Below are 23,642 nucleotides of genomic sequence, written 5' to 3' on the forward strand. Positions count from 1 at the left end.
TGAGTCAACTGAAAACGCTTATGTTTGCTGGTGAGAATGTAAATTTGTAAAACCACTTATAAAAACTGGCAATTTCCACTAAAACTAAATGTACGCTTACCCAGTGACCCAGCAGTTCTATTCCTTGGTATATGCAAAACAAATCACTGTATAAATCCACCAAAAGATATGTACAAGAATGTACATAGCACTTTATTCATAATACCTAAAAATTGGAAACAATTCAAATGTGTACCAGCAGTACTCTGGAAGTACATTGTGTTATATTCCATTCATATAATGGTATGCTGCACATCATTAAAGAGGATGAACTACTGATCCATACTCACAGGCATGACAGTAAATGAAAGAAGCCATGCGTAAAAGACTTCACTCTTTATGATTCAATTTGTATAAAGTTAAAGGACAGGCAAAATGAATCTATGGTGATGGAAATGAGAATAGTGGTATCCTCTGAGCAGGGATGAGTTTTGACTGGATAGGGGCAAGGGGCTTTCTGAAATGTTGAAATGCTTAATTTCCTGATCTGGATTTTACCGTGGATTAAAATTTCATCATATTATATATTTTGTGTGTATAAAAATTAATCAGATTTTTAGAATTTGTGTACTTTGTTACAGTTCTATAAAATAATAGTAATAACATAGTCTTTCTACTGTAAAGAAAAAAATCTGTTGTGAGTTGAGAATGGGGTAGAGGGTGAGGAATAGCTCCTTTGCTAAATATGAGGTTAACTGGACTCTATGAGCAGTTAAATTTCTATTCTTTATATTTAGGGTTGAGATTATTCACAGCAATAGTTTTATTGATAAAGGGCTGACTAAAGAAAACACTAAAGCCATTTAGTCATCATGTAATCAATTTGTAGTGAATCTTCTTAACATTGCAGAGGTTAAAATAAAATTCTGAAGAGCAGCTACCATAATGAGCTTTTGTCCAATTCTTGAAAGATTGGAGAAATGTTCTGAGACACTGTCTGGTAATGACCATTATTTAAGGATGTAGTTTTAGTTCATTTTTTAATTAGGCAAGTCTACTTACTTTTTTGTATTTGAGATCCTTTGAAAAGTTGGTGGTATTTTGGGATACTTTGACTTTTTACAAGTCAGTCTTTACAAGTGTTCTATTTTACATCAAAAGGCTAATCTCACACACTTTATTCCCACAGATAATAGTGAGGTTATTGAGGGACTCAGGCTGCTTAAATAGGGAGTCAAGCATGAAGTCTGGAGTTTGAAACTCTGCTACTATTCTTTCTCACTTATTTACACTTCTGAGATCCTAGATCATTTCTACTGGTTTAAAACACTGTTTTTGCCATCTGGATGCATTGTGAAATACCATCCTCTGATAAACCATTGTGTGGTACAAAGAACAGAGTATAAAACAACAGGCATTTTTAAAATTCCAGGCAGAGTTTAAAGTTTTGTTCCTTTGAAGCCAACAATCACAGCTAAATGCTTTAGTGCAAATGTCTAACCCTGTTTTATATAGTTTTTCTATAAAACACCTCATCAGTTTGGAGTAAGAAAGCCTCATTCTTTTCTATCGAGGTTTAAAATGTATGGCTGTCACTTTCCCCTAGATAACCTCTAATTATAGCAGATAGATTTAAAGTGTAAAATAGCTTTGTCTAATGGACACTGTCACTCATTGCATTCTGTTTTCACCCAAGACAGGATGTATGTTGTTCAGATGCAGAGTCAGAAAGATACTAAGTAAAGTGCTAATTTCCAGCTGCCTTCCTCAAACATCAAATATTCATGTTAAAAATTGTTCTTCACATAATGAGAAATGGATTTACGAGAAATGGATATTGGTGACACTAGCTAATTATAGGTTTTAAAAAATACAGAAATGAAATAATTTATCTTTCTTATGATAAAGATTATTCTTTGAAAAAATTAAATCTGTTACCTTCCATTTGTACTAAGATTCTAAGTATATAAACATTTAATTCAGAAAAGAAAAATATTCTTTATAAAACATGTGAACTATTTTAAAACCTTACTGTTTAACTGTCTTTAAAATGAATGAAGGCTCTTTCCTTACAGGAATTTTTAGTTTAATTTAAAATTTTAAAGTGACAAATGCTTGGCTGAAAAAAGAATAACCTTTAAAATGAACAAGGTTTCTTCCACACATAAATTGCAACAGAAAAAGAGAAAGAGATGGAGGCAAAATCCTTGGGTTAAAACTTAGAAGACATAAATCAACCATAATATGGAAATGTTACTTAGCTCCTGATTTAGACTAACAAACTTGAAAAAAATAAGAAAATTAGAAATTTGACCACTTGATATTTGATAGTATTAAGAAACAATAAATTTTTAGATTTGATAATTGTATTTTTTTTAAGTTTTATCTTTTAGAGATACTGATGTGTGGCTGAAGTAAGTCTGATATTTACTTCAAAATTATATAGGGAGAGTTAAAGGTTTTTAATGAACCCAGCAATGACTGTATAGATAACTATTAAGGCCAGGTATTGATTACATGAGTACTCTTTATTCTGCCCACATTTATATCTTCAAAATTCTCCATAGTAAAAAAATTTTGTTCTTAAAAAACTAAGCTACAGATCAGAAAATTTGAACTTGTCCACACAGTTTACTTCCTATTAAATAACTTCTTCCCTATCCTTGAAGCCTAGTATTTCTTATTTCTCATTGGCAAGATAGGTTTAAGTTCTTAGGTGTAATGTTATAGATGGTACTTTATGAGTAACTATACAGTGGTAAGGGAAGTGGACCTGTTTATTATGTTTGATGGCAGAAGGAGCATTGTAGTATGCTGCTTTATAAAGGATTTGAATTTTGGATGCCTTGAAGGCTTTTTTTCCACCCTAGTAACTTTGTGGGGTTTTTTCTATTTGGAATAAAATCTAAAATGCTTGGCATAATTTAAAGAGATTTTGTGTGATATGTCTCCTGCCTTCCTTCTCTATTTTATCCCAGTTTGTTTTCCTCCCACCCACTACATTCCACGAGCCCTGGCATTTCAGTTTCTAGAATCTGCCTGGTTCTTTCCTGCTTCAGTGCCTTTACATTGCCTACTCATTGCCTGACCAACTCCTATTCAGTCTTCAACTCTTAATGTTACTTCAGGGAAGCCTTTACTCCTCCTCTTTGCTATTTCCCTTCGTAATAATAAATGTCGTGGCTATATATTTGTGTACATATTTGTTTAATGCCTTCCTCTCCCCTAGTCATGAGAGCAGGGATAATATCATTTTGTTTATCAGTATAACCCAAGAGTCTGCCACAGTGACTGCCAGGCAGAACACACTTAGTAAAATTTTGAACAGAGGAATAAAAGAATGAATGGTAGGTATGGCTAATGCTGTTAGAGTAATACTGATTGCTAAAAATAGAGCATTACTTTCTAATACTCCTATGCAGGGGTTTAGTAGCATGTAGTTATAACCCAGTTGCCTCTTAATTTGGGCTTATGTATGATTAATTGTGTTTTAGGTAAGTTTATAAACACATATTAATGTTTAGGACTGTTTTTTGACTGATAAGTTTAGTTAATTTCAGTGGGCAATTATAACTAAGCCTTAAACCATTAAAGTTAATAAAATTTACTTTAAGTCATATTTTGTTTTCCTTTTTAGTTCTCTAAATGTGACTTTTTTTTTTTTTTTTCCATTTCTCAGGTACTCTCTGCCCTTGACATACTCCAACCTCCACACATTGACTATTTTGAAGAAATGTATCCTAACCAGGGAATGTGAAAGAAAGGGACAATTTCTTATTAAGTTGTTCTTTTAGCACCTTTGGGGGTTTGTGTCTTGACGTATTAGATTTTATCCTTGCAGAAATGGTTGAGTACCTAGAACCAGGTAATTTTAAAATCCCAAGTATCTAACAGAATGTAATATTATCAATATATCCTGAGTGGTGATATCACAGAACAGGACTTATTAATAAATACTTTACTTAATCCCCACCCAGCTTTATGACATAGGTTATTACCATCCCCATTTTGCAGATGAAACCGGGGAGGAAGCTATGTTGTAGTGGACTGCAAGAGTTCTTGTTACTATACAACAACTGTATATCAGTCAAGAAGGTAATACTGCCCTTTTTTTCTACTACTTAGGATAAGGTGAAAATTAAAGAGATTTTTTTTTTAAGTTTTAAGTTTAAGAAAATTAACGTAAGTTAAATGTCCTTAGTTCCTTGGAATAATGGGGAGGATGATAGTAACAGCCATTATTTATGTATGTCTTTATCAGATGCCAGGTACAACTGTAAGTTCTTTACACATACGAATTTATTTAATCCTTATAACAACTGTCTGGGAAAGGTATTGCAGTTATTCTTATTTAATACAAGAGGAAATTGAGGTATAAAATATTTTAAAACTTGGTCTAGATCACAAGCTAGTAAGTGCTGGGATTGCTGTTCAACTCCAGGCCAGTCTGACTCTAGCTTTAATTTCAGCCCCTACCTGTATGACTCTCAGGATAGAGGCTTTAACATTATCCTATTACTGTTTTTTGTTTGTTTGTTTTATTAAGGTATCAATGATATACAGTCTTCACATGAGCAACGTCGTGGTTACTACATTCCCCTTATTATCAAGTCCCCACCACATACCCCATTACAGTCACTGTCCATCAGCATAGTAAGATGCCATAGAGTCACTACTTGTCTTCTCTGTGGTATACTTCCTTCCCCATGTCCCCCTCTATATTATGTGTGCTAATCATAATGCCCCTTAATCCTCTTAACCCTTCCTTCCCGCCCACCCTCTCCAGTCCCTTTCCCTTTGGTAACTGTTAGTCCATTCTTGGGTTCTGTGAGTCTGCTGCTGTTTTGTTCCCTCAGTTTTTGCTTTGTTCTTACACTCCACAGATGAGTGAAATCATTTGATACTTGTCTTTCTCTGCCTGGCTTATTTCACTGAGCATAATACCCTCTAGCTCCATCCATGTTGTTGCAAATGGTAGGATTTGTTTTCTTCTTATGGCTGAATAATATCATTGTGTATATGTACCACATCTTTATCCATTCATCTACTGATGCACACTTAGGTTGCTTCCATTTCTTGGTATTGTAAATAGTGCTGTGATAAATGTAGGGGTGCATATGTCTTTTTGAATATGTGATCCTGTTAGGATAAATTCATAGGAGTGGAATTCCTGGGTCAAATGGTATTTCTATTTTGAATTTTTTGAGGAACCTCCATACTGCTTTCCACAATGGTTGAACTAGTTTACATTCTTATCAGCAGTGTAGGAGGGTTCCCTTTCTCCACATCCTTGCCAGCATTTGTTGTTGTTTGTCTTTTGGATGCTGGCCATCCTAACTGGTGTTAGGTGATCTCATTGTGGTTTTAATTTACATTTCTCTGATGATTAGTGATCGGGAGCATCTTTTCATGGGCCTGTTGGCCATCTGAATTTCGTCTTTGGAGAAGTGTCTGTTCAGATCCTCTGCCCATTTTTTAATAGAGTTATTTGCTTTTTGGTTGTTGGGGCATGTGAGCTCTTTATATATTTTGGATATTATTTTTAAACCCTTATCAGAAGATATGTCACTTATGAATATATTCTCCCATACTGTAGGATGCCTTTTTGTTCTACACATGGTGTCCTTTGCTGTACAGAAGCTTTTTAGTTTGATATAGTTCCACTTGTTCATTTTTGCTTTTGTTTCCCTTGCCTGGGGAAATATGTTCATGAAGAAGTTGCTCGTGTTTATGTTCAAGAGAGTTTTGCCTAAGTTTTCTTCTAAGAGTTTTATGGTTTCATGACTTACATTCAGGTCTTTGATCCATTTCGAGTTTACTTTTGTGTATGGAGTTCAGACAGTAATCCAGTTTCATTCTCTTACATGTAGCTGTTCAGTTTTGCCAACACCAGCTGTTGAAGAAATTATAATTTCCCCATTGTATATCCATCGCTCCTTTATCATATATTAACTGACCATATATGTTTGGGTTAATATCTGGAGTCTCTTCTGTTCCACTGGTCTGTGGGTCTGTTCTTGTGCCAGTACCAAATTGTCTTGATTACTGTGACTTTGTAGCACAGCTTAAAGTCAGGGATCGTAAGCTCCACCCCCACCCTCCCCACCCACTTTACTCTTCCTTCTTTGGATTTTTAGGGTCCAGGATTGCTTTGGCTATTTAGGGTCTTTTGTGGTTCCATATGAATTTTAGAACTATTTGTTCCAGTTTGTTGAAGAATGCTGTTGGTATTTTGATATTTTGATACGGATTGCATTGAATCTATAGATTACTTTAGGTAGGATGCCCATTTTGACAATAATAATTCTTCCTACCCAAGAGCATGGGATGAATTTCCATTTATTAGTGTCCTCTTTAATTTCTCTCAAGAGTGCTTTGTGATTTTTCAGAGTATAGGTCTTTCGCTTCCTTGGTTGGGTTTATTCCTAGGTATTTTATTCTTTTTGATACAATTGTGAATGTAAATGTTTTCCTGATTGCTCTTTCTGGCTAGTTCATCGTTAGTGTATAGGACTACAACAGATTCTGTGTATTTGTTTTGTATCCTGCAGTTTTGCTGAATTCAGATAGTACTAGTAGTTTTGGAGTGGAGTCTTTAGGGTTTTTTATGTACAATATCATGTCATCTGCAAACAGTGACAGTTTGACTTCTTCCTTACCAATCTGGATGCTTTTTATTTCTGTGTTGTCTAATTGTCATGGCTAGGACCTTCCAGTGTTATGTTGAATAAAAGTGGGAAAGTGGGCATCCTTGTCTTGTTCCTGATCTTAGAGGAAAAGCTTTCAGCTTTTCACTGTTAAGTATGATGTTGGCTGTGGGTTTGTCGTATATGGCTTTTATTATGTGGAGGTACTTGCCCTCTTTGCCCATTTTGTTGAGAGTTTTTATCATGAATGGGTGTTGAATTTTGTCAAATGCTTTTTCAGCATCTATAGAGATGATCATGTCATTTTTGTCCTTTTTATTGATGTAGTGGATGATGTTGATGGATTTTCAAATGTTGTACCATCTTTGCATCCCTGGGATGAAGCCTACTTGATCATGGTATATGATCCTCCTGGTGTTTTTGTTTTTGTTTTTGTTTTTGTTTTTGTTTTTGTTTTTTTAGGAGAGCAAGGTAGAAGCTTTTATTTAGAGAGAAAGTGAGAGGACAGAGCTCCTGGCTCAGTCCAGGAGGGGACAAGAATGCCCCAGGGTGGGTGATGAGTTGCCTAGGGATTTTATAGGCAGTTGAGAAACAAAGGGCTAGGGATGTACACCTGCTAAGTGGTCCCAAAATCTTTCTTTGAAGAGACATTAAGTTTCTAATTAGTCATCCTGATTATTTACAAGAATTTTACTGCTCTCATTTCCTCCCAGGATAGCAGTTTCCTGGTCTGGGAGCCTATCACTCAAGACTGGCTGCTTTGCTCCCAAGGTGGGCTGAGTTATTGTCTGTTAAGAGACTTACTTTTTAACTAATTGTGTTTTAAGATGCAGTCTAATTTTCAAAATGGCATCCTTCCTGTTTTTACTAGGTTGTTTTGGGCTTGCTTGCTACATTGCCCAGGTTGCAAATCATTTGTTTAGGGCTGGAGGAAGAAAATCAGCACCTGAGTAAAATCAGGAAAACAAGCTGGGCCCACCAGCAGGCTAAAGCAAACCCCACAATGGATTATTTTACTTTGTTTTTTTCAGAAGCCCTCACCCTACTCTAAGCCCACCATGGTCTCTGTCTCATTACCCCCTCTACAGATGGAGAGCCTAGCTGTTGCTAGGTGAAGGGGTGATGACCGCTCTGGCTGCTTCATGATGAAAGGGGGCGCATAAAGGGTGCAGTTAGGTCTTCATTACTGGTCAGTTGAGGGGGCCTCAGAAGATGGGCCTTTCTATCTTGGGTTCTATTTCCACCACCATTTGCAGTTTTATGGCTTCAAAAGGATTTAGAAAACCAGCTCGATATCGTAGTAGTCCATGGGACTTCTGGGCCTGACATAGCTTGGACTTGCTTTCGGAGGTCCTGAAGTGAATCAGAGACATTTTGTGAATAATTATGAATGTACACACAATACACAATTTTAATTACAGCACAGGTCCCACCTGTACTGCTTTTAAGATGTCTTAGTGCCATTCAATTTTGTATAGCTGCTTGGTGCATTAGTTTAAGTTTAGTATTTAAGGGAGCTATTCCTTGGATACTATCATATAAGGCCTTTTGAGTAAAATTGGTTAAGGATTTGATATGCCAAATTACATTTTTTAAACAAAGAGATGGTATAAAAACGGAGGCTAGGTGACCATACCAATGAAAAACATTCCTAGTCCATCGATGTTGGAGGCTTGGCAAGTTTGCAGGGTGTGGGATGTTCTTAACTCATCCTTGCAACCCAGAAACTCAGTCACTACACTTATTTAAGTTGACTTGTTCTTAACAACCATACTAAATTATTTACAAAACCTTCACTAAACATGACAAAGTCAAGCCTCTCTTTAAGCATTCTTTTCCTTTGAAAGATTTAAGCCAGGCTGCATTGCAGAAGGTAAATTTCTGTCTAAGGGAGTCTAGTTCAAAAAACTCCCAATTTTTGAGGATAATGTTGAACCCGATAAGTAGAGTAGATTTCTAATGAAAGGATTTAGAAAACCAGTTTTATATTATAGCAGTCCATAGGACTTTTGACCATTTTCCTTCCTTGTGACAAAATTAATTTAGCTGCATAACCTTATTATATTGTATACTTTTCTTAGGCGCCACACCTCTCTTAATCAGAGAGTTTGTATTGAGGCTAGGCCTGTGTGCAGAAGAAGATAAGACACTTATTTTTCAGGGTTTGGGGATCAAATTGCTCCCAATTCTTAAGAATGCATGCCAGAGGCATGTCTGGCTTTAAACTTGAAGAGGACACTCCCATCTGGAAGAGAGAAAGACCGGTGTGCGACACCTGGTTGGCCTTTTCTGTGATGGTGTTCCCTCGCCTTGGAGCCTGGGTGACAGTGGTCAATCACCTCCTCTGCTAGGCCTTCTGGACGTAACCACTCCCTACCAACGTGGCCTGCACCTTGCTTTGATTTCCCTCTTGCCTTCCCACTAAGCAAGAGTAGCCTCAGAGCTCTGGATTTAGTGGGACCTCAGTGTGCTCTTACTATATGCCTTTTGGAAGTTCTAATCCAGACCCTAATTTCTTCTGCGCGGGTTTTAGCATTGTACACTCGGGATTATTCTTTGAGAGGCCCCTGCCTGACTGGTAAGTACAGGGACTGTGTGACCTCTTGTTGCCAGAACAGTGATTGATCAAAGACACAAGCCTTTTCCACTTCCCTGGGGCTGCAGAAAAGGAAATGCCGTACCCCAAGATGACTGCCTTTAAGGAAGAGAGGTCAATAGAATAGAGCCATTTACATGTTAGACTCAGTTTTCAGCTTGACTACTTCACAAACTTCATTTATGCTACACAGGGGAAAGTGGCACAGTCCCAAGAGGACTGCCTTGAATGAGGAACAGGGGAACTTTTTCTAAGGCCAACGATAAAATTCAGACGGGCTGCCATGGACAGTTATGAAGGGGGGTGGTCTATACTCTCAAACACAAGTTTCTGCCACTGCCTGGGCATTATCCGACTGGTCGCCCACTGTAAGAAATCTAACCTGTGAGACAAAGAGGTCAAGGGTTATCTATGACTCTCGTATAGGCAGCAGCCTAGCTGGAGGTTCACTCAGCACCATCCGATCAATAGGCCAGAGCCGAGATTCAAGGACCACTGTCTATGGGTCTGGTCTGCCCTCAGAGTCTGCAGATTAGGATAGGAAAGTAGGAAATCGACTCAGCCACTCCTGTCCAGAGGTGGGGGATCAATGAGTGGCAGACATCAGGAAACATTCACCGGAGACTTAAGACTGGCAGCCAACACTAATAGTCTTTTAAGGTGCTAACGGGTGGCCAGACACATTTTTATGAGATAAAAAGTACAGCATTTAGTCAAGAATAAGAGTGAAGCTAGATCTCCTACCTTACGGTCGTGAGCATCAGGTTCCATGAAATTGATGAAGTTTAGAGGCACACAGCATGTAAAGGATGGAACACCCCTGCCTCACTCAGAGGCCAGGGCTGGCTGAAAAAGCAGGCTGAAAGTCAGAGAGACAAAGAAAGACACTCCTCACGGATACCCAGTTGGGCTGTCGGCGTCTGATTCCAGACATGCAGACTTTTGAGAAGCTGCTGAAGTGTAGCCACAGCCTAGACTCTTGCAGTTGTCCACGGCTTTCCTCAGTCCCTTGCATCCAAGGAGATGCCTCTGAAAGGGAATCCTGGCCTCCACTCAGGTGACTTTCCTGGCTCCCAAGGGAGCCAGGGGATCCACTGAGGGAAATGCAGGGGAACCTGTCACTTGAGCTTTGAGATTGGCAGCCGGGCTAGTCTCATTTAAGTGGCTGAAGAGCACCCAATTTTGAGTGCCATAGACAGCTTCCTTGTATAAGGAGAGTGAAAGAAAAAGTCAGGCTCAGATGCCAGTACTCACCTCTGAAGTTATCCTGGACGAGCCCCCAAAAATGATGCCTAGGTTCTTGTTCACGGAGTTGAAGAATAAACTTCATGAACACTCAAGGTAGGAGAGCAAGGTGGAGGCTTTTATTTAGAGAGAAAGTGAGAGGACAGAGCTCCTGGCTCAGGCCAGGAGGGGACAAGAGAGCCCCCTCTTGATGTATTTTTGAATTCAGTTTGCTAATGTTTTGCTGAATATTTTTGCATCTATGTTCATCAGGGATATTGGTCTGTAATTTTCTTTTTTTGTGGTGTCTTTACCTGATTTTGGTATTAGAGTGATATTCACTTCATAGAATGAGTTTGGAAGTATTCCTTCCTCTTCTATTTTATTGGAAAACTTTAAGGAGAATGGGTATTATGTCTTCTCTAAATGTCTGATAAAATTCAGTGGTGAGGCCATCTGGCCAGGGGATTTGTTCTTGGGTAGTTTTTTGATTACCGATTCAATTTCATTGCTGATAATTGGTCTGTTCAGATTTTCTGTTTTTTCCTGTGTCTGTCTTGGAAGGTTGCATTTTTCTAGAAAGTTGTCCATTTCTTCTAGGTTATCCAGTTTGTTAGTATATAATTTTTCATAGTATTCTCTCATAATTCTTTGTATTCGGTGATAATCCATAATGATTTTTCCTTTCTTATTTCTGACTCTGTTTATGTGTGTAGATTTTCTTTTTTTCTGATAAGTCTGGCTAGGGGTTTATCTATTTTGTTTATTTTCTCAAAGAACCAGCTCTCGGTTTCATTAATTCTTACTATTGTTCTATTCTTCTCAATTTTATTTATTTCTTCTCTGATCTTTATTATGTCCCTCCTTCTACTGACTTTGGGCCTCATTTGTTCTTCTTTTTCCACTTTCAATAGTTGTAAATTTAGATTGTTCATTTGGGATTGTTCTTCCCTCTTTAAATAGGCTTGGATTGCTACATACTTTCCTCTTAGAACTGCCTTCACTGGGTCCCACAGAAGCTGGGGCATTGAGCTGTTGTTGTCATTTGTCTCCCTATATTGCTTGATCTCTCTTTTAATTTGGTCATTGATCCATTGATTATTTAGGAGCATGTTGTTAAGCCTCCATGTGTTTGTGAGCCTTTTTGTTTTCTTTGTACAGTTTATTTCTAGTTTCATACCTTTGTGATCTGAGAAGTTGGTTGGTGCAATTTGAATCTTTTTGAATTTGCTGAGGCTCTTTATGTGGCCTAGTATGTGATCTGTTCTAGAAAATGTTCCATGTGCTCTTGAGAAGAATGTGTATTCTGCTGCTTTTGGATGGAGTGTTCTATAGATGTCTGTTAGGTCCCTCTGTTCTAATGTGTTGTTCAGTGCTTCTGTCTCCTTGCTTATTTTGTCTGGTTGATCTGTCCTTTGGAGTGAGTGATGTGTTGAAGTCTCCTGAAATGAATGCATTGCATTCTATTTCCTCCTTTAATTCTGTTACTATTTGTTGAACATATCTGTGTGCTCCTATATTGGGTGCATAGATATTTATAATGGTTATATCTTGTTGAACTGACCCCTTCATCATTACATAATGTCTCTGTCTCTTGTTACTTTCTTTGTTTTGAAGTCTATTTTATCTGATACAAGTATTGCAACTCCTACTTTTTTCTCTCTATTGTTTGCATGAAATATCTTTTTCCATTCCTTCACTTTTAGTCTGTGTATGTCTTTGGGTTTGAAGTGAGTCTCTTGTAGGCAGCATATAGATGGGTCTTGCTTTTTTATCCATTCTGTAACTCTGTGTCTTTTGATTGGTGCATTCAGTCCATTTATACTTAGGGTGATTATCAATAAATATGTGCTTATTGCCATTGCAGGCTTTGGATTTGTGGTTACCAAAGGTTCAAGGGCAGTTTCTTTACTATCTAGCAGTCTAGCTTAACTCACTTATTATGCTATTGTAAACCCAATCTGAATACTCTTTTTTTTTTCTTTTTTTCCTCTTTTTCTAACTCCTCTCTTTATATGTTAGGTGTCATATTTTGTACTCTTTGTGTATCCTTTGACTGACTTTGTAGGTAGCTGATTTAATTTAGCATTTTATCCTACTACTGCTGTTAATATATAAAAAAATATGTTAGGTATCATGGATAATAAACTAAAATAATGCCTGGAAATAGCTCCCAGGACTATGCATAACAAAAAAATTGGGACATATAGGTAGCCCATCTGACATTCCTAGGCAAAGCATCACCAATTCTACATTTAACTTGGTAAAGCTTTAAGTGAAAGACAGGGAATCCTAAATCATTGAATTTGGTGAGCTCCCTGAGGTACAGCTTATTCACTGTAGGTTGGTTTTTTGGGTTTTTTTTCACTAACACTGGGCCTATTACTCAGAATGGAAACCAATATAGCAAGATATTTTTTCTGATTCAGCAGTGAGATCAACAAAAATCTCATTCTTACACAGGTGGTAGGTAATTTCATAGTAGACAGTTATCTTTGATATTTCCTTAGTAATTGGGAACAATTAAGACCTCTTACCAAGGGGAAAGAGAATGGCTAAGCTGCCTAGGGAATTGAGAAAACCTACAAGGTGATAGAATTGTTACTAATTAACACTGCTGGGATATTTTGATCTAAGAAACCAAAGGCTCTTGGATGCTATAATCCTTGGTGATATTTTAAACCCTCCATGAATCCTTTATGGAATTAGTCACTTTGTGCAAAAAAGGGTTAGCTAACTGGACTTGGGGGCTCAAAGCCTGTGCAGAAGAAAGGACTGAACCTTGACTGGCTCCAGGTGGTAAGAGTGTCTTTGTATACCTGAGATCTTGGGCCAAGACAGATAATTCTGACACACACACCTTTTTTTTTTTTTTTGAAGTACAAAATTAACCTAAGAAGAGAATTGAGAAAGTCCTTTTCTCCTCAACTATAGTTCAGTAATAGCAATAGAGGAGACAGTATCAATGATTCCATTTCATAAACTTCCTGAAGATTCCCTACATCCTCACTGAAGAAAAGGAGGGAGCAGGTGTTGTGGGGCAGTACTTGTTTCATTCAGCAGAAGTACCTTTCTGCACCTGGCCAGGAACACCATCTTTATTCTTTTAATTGATGGCAAGGGAATCCACATACTGTGGATTGTGGCATTCCTATGAGCGTGTAGTGCTCTATCTACCTTTTGGGAAGTGGAGGTTGCTGACACCAAACCTTGAAATTAGAAGAAATCCTCTTTATTAAATAAGAATTTTACTGTGGTACAGGCTGTGTAACACAGCCTGTCACTCTTCCCCAGGATCACCCTCAGGTTCAGTGATTCATTAACAGGAGCCAAGAAAACTGCTCTACTTACAGCTACAGTTCATTAGAGCAATAGGATACAGATTAAAATCAGCAAAGGAAAAAGGTGCATAGGGTCCAGGAGAAACCAGGCACAAAGTTCTAGTTGTTCTCTGGAATTGTACAGATAGTGCTTAATTCTCCCAGCAATGAAATAGGACAACATGGGTAAATGTTGTCAACCAGGGAAGCTCACCTGAGCCTTGGTGTCTAGGGTTTTATTTGAGGTTGGTCAGGTAGACAGACATACAGCACCCATGGGATTGACTTCAGCTAGTCAGTCTCCAGCTTCGCCCCTGCCCAGAGGTTGAACTAATACAGCTAGCCAGAGGCTCCAGATGAACAAAAATAGGTGTCAACCATAAATTACATCGTTAGCATAAACTGGTCGGGCCAAAACCATACTCTTATGAGGCAAAGGATAATGCAAGGCTCAAAGGTTATTTCTCAGGAGCTGGTCAGGGGCCAGTCCTGCAGACTTTTGGAATGTGTTTGAGAGGCCCAGAGCTGCTGAGTTAACCGTTTATTGCACATATGCCATTTCTGGGGGAAGAAAAGTTTTTAAATAAGATAATTGGTGAATATGGGTGTATTTGATAAATGCCAAGTCACTGAACCGTAACTAATTATATCCATTTTCTGTCTTGGTCTTAGTAAGTAGTTCAAGCATGAATAGTTGATATCAAGCAATAATTTTGTCTACTTGGGTTTGTCATTCCTTTAAAAATCCTGCATGTATGTATGAGTAGGAGTTCTCAGTCATTACAATTATTGACCATAATTTGAGTCTGGGTGATTCTTGATTTGTTATTGTTTCAAATACAGTTGTCGCTTGAACAATACAAGTTTGAACTGTATGAGTCCACTTATATGCAGACTCTTTCAGTAAATATATTGGAAAAATTTTTGGAGATTTGCAACAATTTGAAGAAAACACTAGCTTTATTGTAAGAATATAGGATATAGTACATAATAACATACAGAATTTGTACTAATCAACTGTTATTGGTAAGGCCTCTAGTCAACATTAAGCTGCAAGTAGTTAAGTTTTTGGGAGTTAGAAGTTATACATGGATTCTCCACTCATGGGGGAGTTGGTTGGTGCCCCTAACTTCCATGTGGGTCAAGGGTCAACTGTACTTGCAGAACAGAGGAAAAGTTAGCATAATTATAGTTTACAACCATGAGTGTTGTAGGTGGTGTAGTACCTGTTGGTAGCTGATTTCAGCCCATTTCATTAATCAGCAGAAGTTCTATGAAATTCCTCTCCCCAAAATTGTTCATGAATGTTTAAATAAAAGCCTTTGCCATAAACTATTTGTGGAACCCACTGATAGACCACTTACTTAAGTGTTTTACTTTTTTATTTAATTTTTTACCTTCAGGTTAAAAAATTGATACCTGTTGCTTTTATAGTAGTTGGTTACAGATGGAAAGATCTTTCAAACCTTAAACCCCAGTTATTCTTGTTTTCTGGTGTATAATTTTTAGCCATATGATGTATGATGCACACAGAAAAAGGTGTTTTCCAGTGGTGGTAAACATTTGAAAAACTGAACCCTTTTAACATAAAAAGGAATAAAACCTATAGCTGCCACAGGATTATAAAAACTTTTTAGGAATATATGATTTAGCTTGGAGTACTGGATATTAAACATTTCGTGTTTTAGCACAGCTATTAAATGAAAACTAAGAAATTCTTGACATACGTGGTTTGCCTTTGCTGATTCCTTTAATATTCTAAGTAGGAAATTTTCTGTGTACTGTGCTTTTTTTAAATATAAATTTGTTGTAGCCAAAGCAAAAAAAAAATTTACCTCAGTTTCCCTCTGAAAAAGAAGACTACTTACTATCAAAACCACAAAAATGTTGAAGATTAATAGGATCTCAAGTTACTATTGTGAAATTAATATATTATTCATCTGTGTTAGGAACTCCCTGTGTAGTACCTTAAAAACATGGCACACACATTATATGTGGTTTTAGACAATGTTTTTTCTTAAATTGGAGGATTGTTGTGTCTTTGCAGATTTTAGAATGGATAATATTTTGAATTTTAAATACCTGATAATGGAATTATGCTTTGAAGAACTGTTTTTGAGGTCTGTTTGAGGCTCTGTCACTTTAGGTAAGTTCTAAGTATATTGCCATGCAGCTAATAGATATTCTGATATTTAGATGATAAAAGAATCAGTTCATAGAATTTAAATATATATTTATCATATTATTTAAGTTGTAAAGGGAAAAATACTCTCATTGTTCATACAGTATCATATCATTGCACTTCTTTTCTAAGATTAGAAATTTGGGATGTTTATTACATGTTAACTTTTAGTAGACAAACATTTTAAATCAAATGATCTCTTTAAGACTAACTGAATAGTTAATATTCATTTTAGAAAATCTGAGGTCTGTGAACATTTTGATGTAATCAAGTGTTGCAGTAAGAGAAACAGCATACAGTACCATGCAGTTAATCATGTTTTTCCCTGAAAATACAATGATTACATCAGTGCCTACCAAAAATTTCAGGTTTGAAAGGACCACCATATGTCTTTAGATAACTCCTTAAGCAACTTTTAAAGACAATGTCAGATTATAACTGTTTACAAATCTGCCTGCAGGGTGCAACAGATTTAGCACCTATCAGATGTGAAAGGAGCAATAAATTCTACCATGACCTCTGTGCCTTTTAGCTTTTGTGATTTCATATTTAAAATCTAATATGTCAACCTGCAAAATATATTACATAACAATTAAGAAAGATTGTGTCTTTTCCTGAACTAAACTTCTAGCTTGTCAAAGGATTGTGTTGCTCTTTTCATACTTTGAGTTTGTTTGGAAATCTGTATGAAAACAGTTTGGTGCTTAGTTACTTTGAGCTAAATTTTAGATAATTAAATTTAGCTAATTCCTAAACTTCAGTAAGAAATTTAATCCAAGAAAAATAAGTTCTAATTGTTTGATGAAAAACATGATTTATCATGCTTCACTCAGGATTCTGGACTTTGTACATAAACGGGCCCCTTCCCAGAAAGTACTAATTGGAAATAAAAATTTGGCTTCCTTTGGGACAAGCTTATTTTTAACTTGAAACATAATCTTAGCATTTGCTAGAGAAGAAGATGGGTAGTGCAAGTCTTCTGTGCTAGAAGCAATTACAACCTAACCCAGTGGGAATGGGAAGTCTAATGGACTGACCATGTGTCCCTGTTTGCCAGGACCCCTGGATTTTACCTGATATTATGGCATAATTATTAATAAGTTCTTCCTTTCACTTTCAGAAGTGCCCCTGTTGGGTAATAGGTTTGGCTTGTGCAGGCAATTTTTAAACAGGAATCTCTTGTCATGAAGGCAGCGAAGAGGGGATATACGTGTCCATTTCAGCCAGTTGTAATTTTTGGTAGGCAGTAATGTAGTTTTAGGCTCCCTGGGTACAGCAGCTTAGTTGATAGTATTTGTAAACTATATTGTATAGCAACATGTTATAATTTAAAGAATAAACAATACATGATTCCCTGATTGTCTGAGAGAGCTCTCTAACCTTCAAGGGATCTCAGGAGACAGTGACAAGCCAAGAACAAGCAAACAGAAGTGTGCATAAGCATATGTAAGTGCTCTTCCTGCAGCAGCAGTGCCCGCAAGGACCAGAAATCTACATCCTAGGAGCTTTTGAAGATTCCCATATTGTTAGAATTTCCTCTTCATTTTTTCCATAAACATAAGCGTCAAGTGTTTTCCTAGAAACAGGAATTTTTTTCTATTTTGCTCACTGTTATATTCCCAACACTAAAACAGTGCCTGATACATAGTAGGTGCTAAATAAATATTTGTTAACTGAATGAGTAAGATAATCTTTGCCTTTCAGGTTTGTAACCTAGTGGGTGAAATAATCATAAACAATTACTATAAGCTAGAAAGTACAGTAATAGAAAAGAATCAGCATATCCTGAGAGCATCAGAGTCTGATTTTCACTCCTTCCTGTTTTAGTTTCCAAGCTAGATTTCTTGAAAAGCATTTGATGATTTAAAACAAAAGCAGTAACTTTCACTTAGCACTGTCACCAATTCTGGCTCCTAACCTCTGACACCTGGAACAGAAACACTTAGAAAAGCAAAGCAGAAGAAAAGTTAAAACACTGTAAGAAAAGCTGAATTCCTGTCTTTAACCACTACTAATTTATTTATTCAGCCAGACATTTAGCACTGTTATGTATATACATTGTACTAATCTCTGTGGAGGATACAAATATGAATTTTTCATTTGTTTAATTTTTTTTCAATTAATATGTCAGGCACTGTTCTGCCATTATCTCTATTTTACAGATGAAGAAATTAGCTCAGAGAGGTAAGTAACTTGTCCAAGGTCACTTAGAAATGATAGAGCTGGGATTTGAACCCATTTTGACAGGTCCAGGGGGCCAAGCGTGCTCTTAACCCACTGCTGCCTCTTAATGCTTTCCCACAAGAAGAATAGTGTGTGGAGTGGGATAACATGTAAAGAAGTAAATATCATGTATGATAGAATGTGCCAAATGAATATAGGCAGGTGGTATGGGATTTTTTTAAAAAGATTGCTTCAGGCAGAGAAAACAGTAAGACTTCATGGGGGGAAAGACATTTCAGATGAGTGTTGAGCGATGAGAAGGATTTGAATGGGTAGCATTGAGGAGGATGTATATTCCAGATGGAACAAGTTAATAGGAGCATCTGTTAGGCAGTAGCAAATCATCCAGTTGGCTAGCATTTGGCATGCATGAGTAGTGAGAAATTAAATTGGACCAAGTATGGAGTACCAGTTGAGTCCAAGTATGGACCAGTTGATGAAGGGCCTTGAATGTTGAGCTAAGGAAATTTGTTTTGTTCAGCAGGCATTTGAAGGTCCAATGAAAGATTTTTGTAATGAAGAATGACAGAATCACACATATTCTTCATAAACATAACAAAGAGTTTCTGTTTAGGATGATGAAAAAGTTCTAGAATTGGATAGTGGTGATACTTGCACCAACATTCTGAATGTACTTAATGTTACTAAATTGTATGTGTAAAAATGACTAAAATAGTCAATTTTATGTTACGTGTATATCATCACAATTTTTTAAAATGTGGTTTTTACACCTTAACAAGGACCTGACCTGACTCTTGGGGCTAAGAGGCAGTTACTGTTGTGTACAGGCTGTGTGAAAGGAAAACAGGATTCTTGCCAATTGACAGGGACTTCTTCAGCCATGTACTCAACAAGCTGGGTTTTACTGCTGATGATGCTTTGGGCCTTTACAGGGGCAGGACAAGGAAATCAACAAATCTGGAGGGCTACCTAGAATGTTATAGAATGGCTGGCCACATTGTAGAGAGGCAATTGAAATCAGAAGAGGATTTGGTGTACTCTGAGAAAGGGGAGAGGAGGAATCCAAAGAGCAAACTTAGGGATGAAAACGAACAGTGGGTTCAGCAGGAGGAAGAGTAGTGTGGTTAGAATATAGAGATTGTGTGCCAAGAAAGCAATTTGTAGTTAGGACAAATTGTAGTAGTTGCTCCAAGATACAGAGAGGAGCCATCCTTTGAGGTAGGTGAAGTAGAATAATAATAAAAGTCCTTAAAATTCAGATGGTTGAGAAACTGAGAGGTAGAAATTCTCTACCCGGACTGCCCATTAAAATTATTTGGAGAGCTTTTTTTAAAAAAGACGAATTCCCAGACGCTACATCCCAGAGACTCTGATTTAATTGGTTTGAGTTGGGTCCTAGGCATCAATAATTGTTTTTTCAAAGTTCCCGCTAGTGATCTTAATGCACCCTCAAGGTTGGGATCACTAGGCTAAAGCTCTGCAATGATGATGAACATGAATGTTGACTTTACCAGTGACCACCTGAGGGACTTTAAATGTGCAGATGTAACCAGCTGTTGTGTCATCTAGCTAAGATTGGGATTGTTGTAAAGGCTACTACAAAGACAAGTATAAGAATCTAAACAATTAGTTTGGGTATCTTTTTTTTTTGTATCATTAATGTACAGTTACATGAGCAACATTGTGGTTACTAGGTTCCCTCCATTACCAAATCCCCCCCACCTACCCCATTACAATCACTATCCATCGGCTTAGTAAAATGCTATAGAGTCACTTCTTGTCTTCTCTGTATTGTACTGCCTTCCCCGTGCCCCCCCCCCACATTATGTGTACTAATCGTAATGCCCCTTATTCCCCTTCTCCCTCCCTTCTCACACACCCTCCCCAGTCCCTTTCTATTTGGCAACTGTTAGCCCATTCTTGGGTTCTGTGAGTCTGCTGCTGTTTTGTTCCTTCAGTTTTTGCTTTGTTCTTGCTTTGTTCTTATACTCCACAGATTAGGGAAATGATTTGATACTTGTCTTTCTCTGCCTGGCTTATTTCACTGAGCATAATACCCTCTAGCTCCATCCATGGTGTTGCAAATGGTAGGATTTGTTTTCTTCTTATGGCTGAATAATATTCCATTGTGTATATGTACCACATCTTCTTTATCCATTCATCTATTGATGGACACTTAGGTTGCTTCCATTTCTTGGCTATTGTGAATAGTGCTGTGATAAACATAGGGGTGCATATGTCTTTTTGAAACTGGGATCCTGCATTCTTAGGGTAAATACCTAGGAGTGGAATTCCCCGGGTCAAATGGTATTTCTATTTTGAGTTTCTTGAGGAACCTCCATACTGCTTTCCACAATGGTTGAACTAGTTTACATACCCACCAGCAGTGTAGGAGGGTTCCCCTTTCTTTGCATCCTCACCAGCATTTGTTGTTCTATTCTTTTCTATGTTGGCCATCCTAACTAGTTTGAGGTGATATCTCATTGTTGTTTTAATTTGTGTTTCTCTGATAATTAGCATGTGGAGCATCTTTTCATGTGCCTGTTGGCCTTCAGAATTTCTTCTTTGGAGAAGTGTCTGTTCATATCCTCTACCCATTTTTCAATAGGGTTATTTGCTTTTTGATTGTTGAGGTATGTGAGTTCTTTATATATTTTGGATGTTAATCCCTTGTCAGATATGTCATTTACAAATATATTCTCCCATACTGCAGGATGCCTTTTTGTTCTGCTGATGGTGTCCTGTGCTGTACAGAAGCTTTTTAGCATGATGTAGTCCCATTTGTTCATTTTTGCTTTTTTTTCCCTTGCCCGGGGAGATATGTTCATGAAGAAGTTGCTCATGTTTATGTTCAAGAGAGTTTTGCCTAAGTTTTCTTCTAAGAGTTTTATGGTTTCATGACTTACATTCAGGTCTTTGGTCCATTTTGAGTTTATTTTTGTGAATGGGGTTAGACAATAATCCGGTTTCATTCTCTTGCATGTAGCTGTTCAGTTTTGCCAACACCAGCTGTTGAAGAGGCTGTCATTTCCCCATAATATGTCCATGCCTCCTTTATTGAATGTGATGCTGGTGTTCAGAGAGGTACTATGTATAGCATGGCCCCTTAACACAAGCCAGCTATTTTGTACGGTAATTATTCAAAGAAAACCTCACTCTTTCCAATACCAGAGAACACAATACTGTCAAATGTAAGGAGAGTTTGGTATGTTGGTCTCCAATATGTCATCTTCCCAGATGATCTTTTCTAGTACGCTGTCTTCATTCTATGCCCTAACTTTAGAACTTTGCCCTTAGGAAAGATGTACCAACATAGTGTAAAATACAGTGGCCATCTTTAAGGAGTTTATGATTCAATGCAGATGTTTGTCAGTTTTCAAATAATTAAAACAACCAGGGTAATTAGTTTTACAGTAGAGATACTAGCCAAATTTTCTTAAGTAGAAAAAATTACCCTGTCCTCCTCTAACACCCCCTTCAAAGAAAAAAAGTAATTTGGATGATGTATCTGAAACTTACAATTTTCATAGAATAAAACATTTTCACTAGTCCCTCCTATATCAATCCATACAATATCAATTACCTATTAATAGGGTAAATAATATATTTTCAATATGTCCAGTAATATTCTTATTTTTCTATAAAATTTTAGGCAGTATCTGATTTTTATTTGTGAGTCCATGTGACCCTTTTTGCTTAGATGTTCTAATTAGATAGCAGTGTGGAACAGTGCTAATAAGTGGCAACATCTAAATGCTTGATAGAGTATTCATTCCTTAAATGTTAGAAGGGTGGGTGCTGTGAACAGATAAGTAAGGCTCCGTGTCAGATCTTATATCTTTTTTCCCCGGCTTTACTGAAATATAATTGACATACAATAGATCCCTTTAAATGGACCACCATTTTATTTTGTCTCAAGTGCCAAGAAGTACTCAGAAACATACTTCTCTGAGATACCTCATCTAGATTCTAATTGATTTTTATTTTCTCTATATATTTAATCCTCTTTGCTCATTGTAACTGTTCCTTTTAATAACATTGTCTTTTAAAATCTTCAACCAAAAATGAGTTTCACTGGTAATGGGTAGTCCTAGGTAGGTAAGGAACCATCTGTAGCTTGCATATTGAGAGGCTTGTCCTCCCTTCAGAATGCTGATTGTGGTTGTTTATACCACTAATAGCAATCTGCTCTTGGGTTTTAATGACATCATTCTTGCAGCTTTACAATAGATCAGACTGGAGTAAAGTACTCTCAAATTCTGTTGGGCAGAAGGACATTTGAAACCAGATTGTCTGGACGTAGAAGGTTTTCAGACCTGTTAAGAAAGGATGGGTGGGTCTAATTTGAGGGCTTACTTTCTCTTGGAGAAAGTGTTAAGATTGGCTGTATTGTCAGTAAGAAACATGATGTAGTTTGTGTGACTGATATGTGCATCCTTTATCCTCTGAATGGATTAAGAGATGATTAAAGAATTTGCCTCTTATCTTTCAAATACTTTCTTGATGTTCAGAAAATAGAGTGACTATTTTAGTCATTTCATTAGTCTTCTGTTCCTTGGCTCTTAATCTCTGGGTTTGTATGTGCATTTACTCTGGAGGGTTATGGTAGGAGAAGAGGAGTAATTACCAAGCTCTACCAACTACAGTTAACAGACACAGAACTGGCCTATGCATTCTTCAGGGCACTTTGGGAAGAAGAGAGGTGAAATTGGAAATGACATTTTCTCTAGGATGCTCCTTTCTGGGTTATTATGTTTGTGTTTATAGCCTTAGTGACAAGGATGCAGCCAACAGAACCTTCTGGCCTATAACAGAGCATGTAGAATGACGGCTTTCCAGTGTTTTCCTTTTTTTCCAGTGGTAGAATTGTTTTCTTTTGGTTTTTATAGTCAATTTTAAGCTGCTAATTAAAGACAGTTCTAATTTTTTAATTTTTTGACATTCTGTACAAATTAGTTACCTTAAAAAGAAAAGGAATTTGTCTTTGCCTAGGATAGAGATTGTTGTATCCAAACATTTTAACAACCTGGTCTTTTACTCCATTGATTTCTATAGAGAAGCATAGGCATGCTTCTTCAGAAAAGGTCAGTGATTCTAATTGAAGCACATGACGATTTTTGTCTAGTTGCAGAGGCACTCATGCTTTTTGCTGCAAAAAGATGATGAGATTTAGGGCTGACCATTTGTTATAAGAGAAAGCAATTCTTTCTGTGATGCATTGCTATTTTTCTTTCACGTGGAAAGCATTGTTTGAAACCAACAATATATATAAACCAGATTTTCATTATCCATGCTATTTAATGCCCTCACTTCTATTTCAGAGATAAGTCACATGTCTGAGATCTAGGGTGAAATTTACCTCCTCTGTGGACCTGATTCTGGAAGAAAAGAATGTGAGGAAGGATATACTATTAAGTCTCACATATTTATTATGATTGTGAGATTTTTCTTCTAACAAACAGGAATGGCAGGATTTCAGAACTAGTGCTTACTGTGGGTTTAAGCATGTT

General features: G+C 37.1%; 1 protein-coding gene across 2 annotated transcripts in view; it reads left to right on the forward strand.

Annotated features, from left to right (window-relative positions):
- Nucleotides 1-23,642, forward strand: part of NLK (nemo like kinase) — a 156,591-nt gene that overhangs the window by 90,023 nt on the left and 42,926 nt on the right. For both annotated transcript variants that reach the window (XR_005056980.2, XM_017660190.3), the window contains exon 3: nucleotides 3,659-3,714. Coding sequence is in view for 1 of the 2 variants with exons in the window: in XM_017660190.3 (XP_017515679.1) it covers nucleotides 3,659-3,714 (56 nt within the window). In the remaining variant the exon portion in view is untranslated. The remainder of the gene's footprint in view (nucleotides 1-3,658; nucleotides 3,715-23,642) is intronic.

The sequence above is a fragment of the Manis javanica genome, chromosome 4 (genome assembly GCF_040802235.1).
Source record: "Manis javanica isolate MJ-LG chromosome 4, MJ_LKY, whole genome shotgun sequence".
Lineage (NCBI taxonomy): Eukaryota > Metazoa > Chordata > Mammalia > Pholidota > Manidae > Manis > Manis javanica.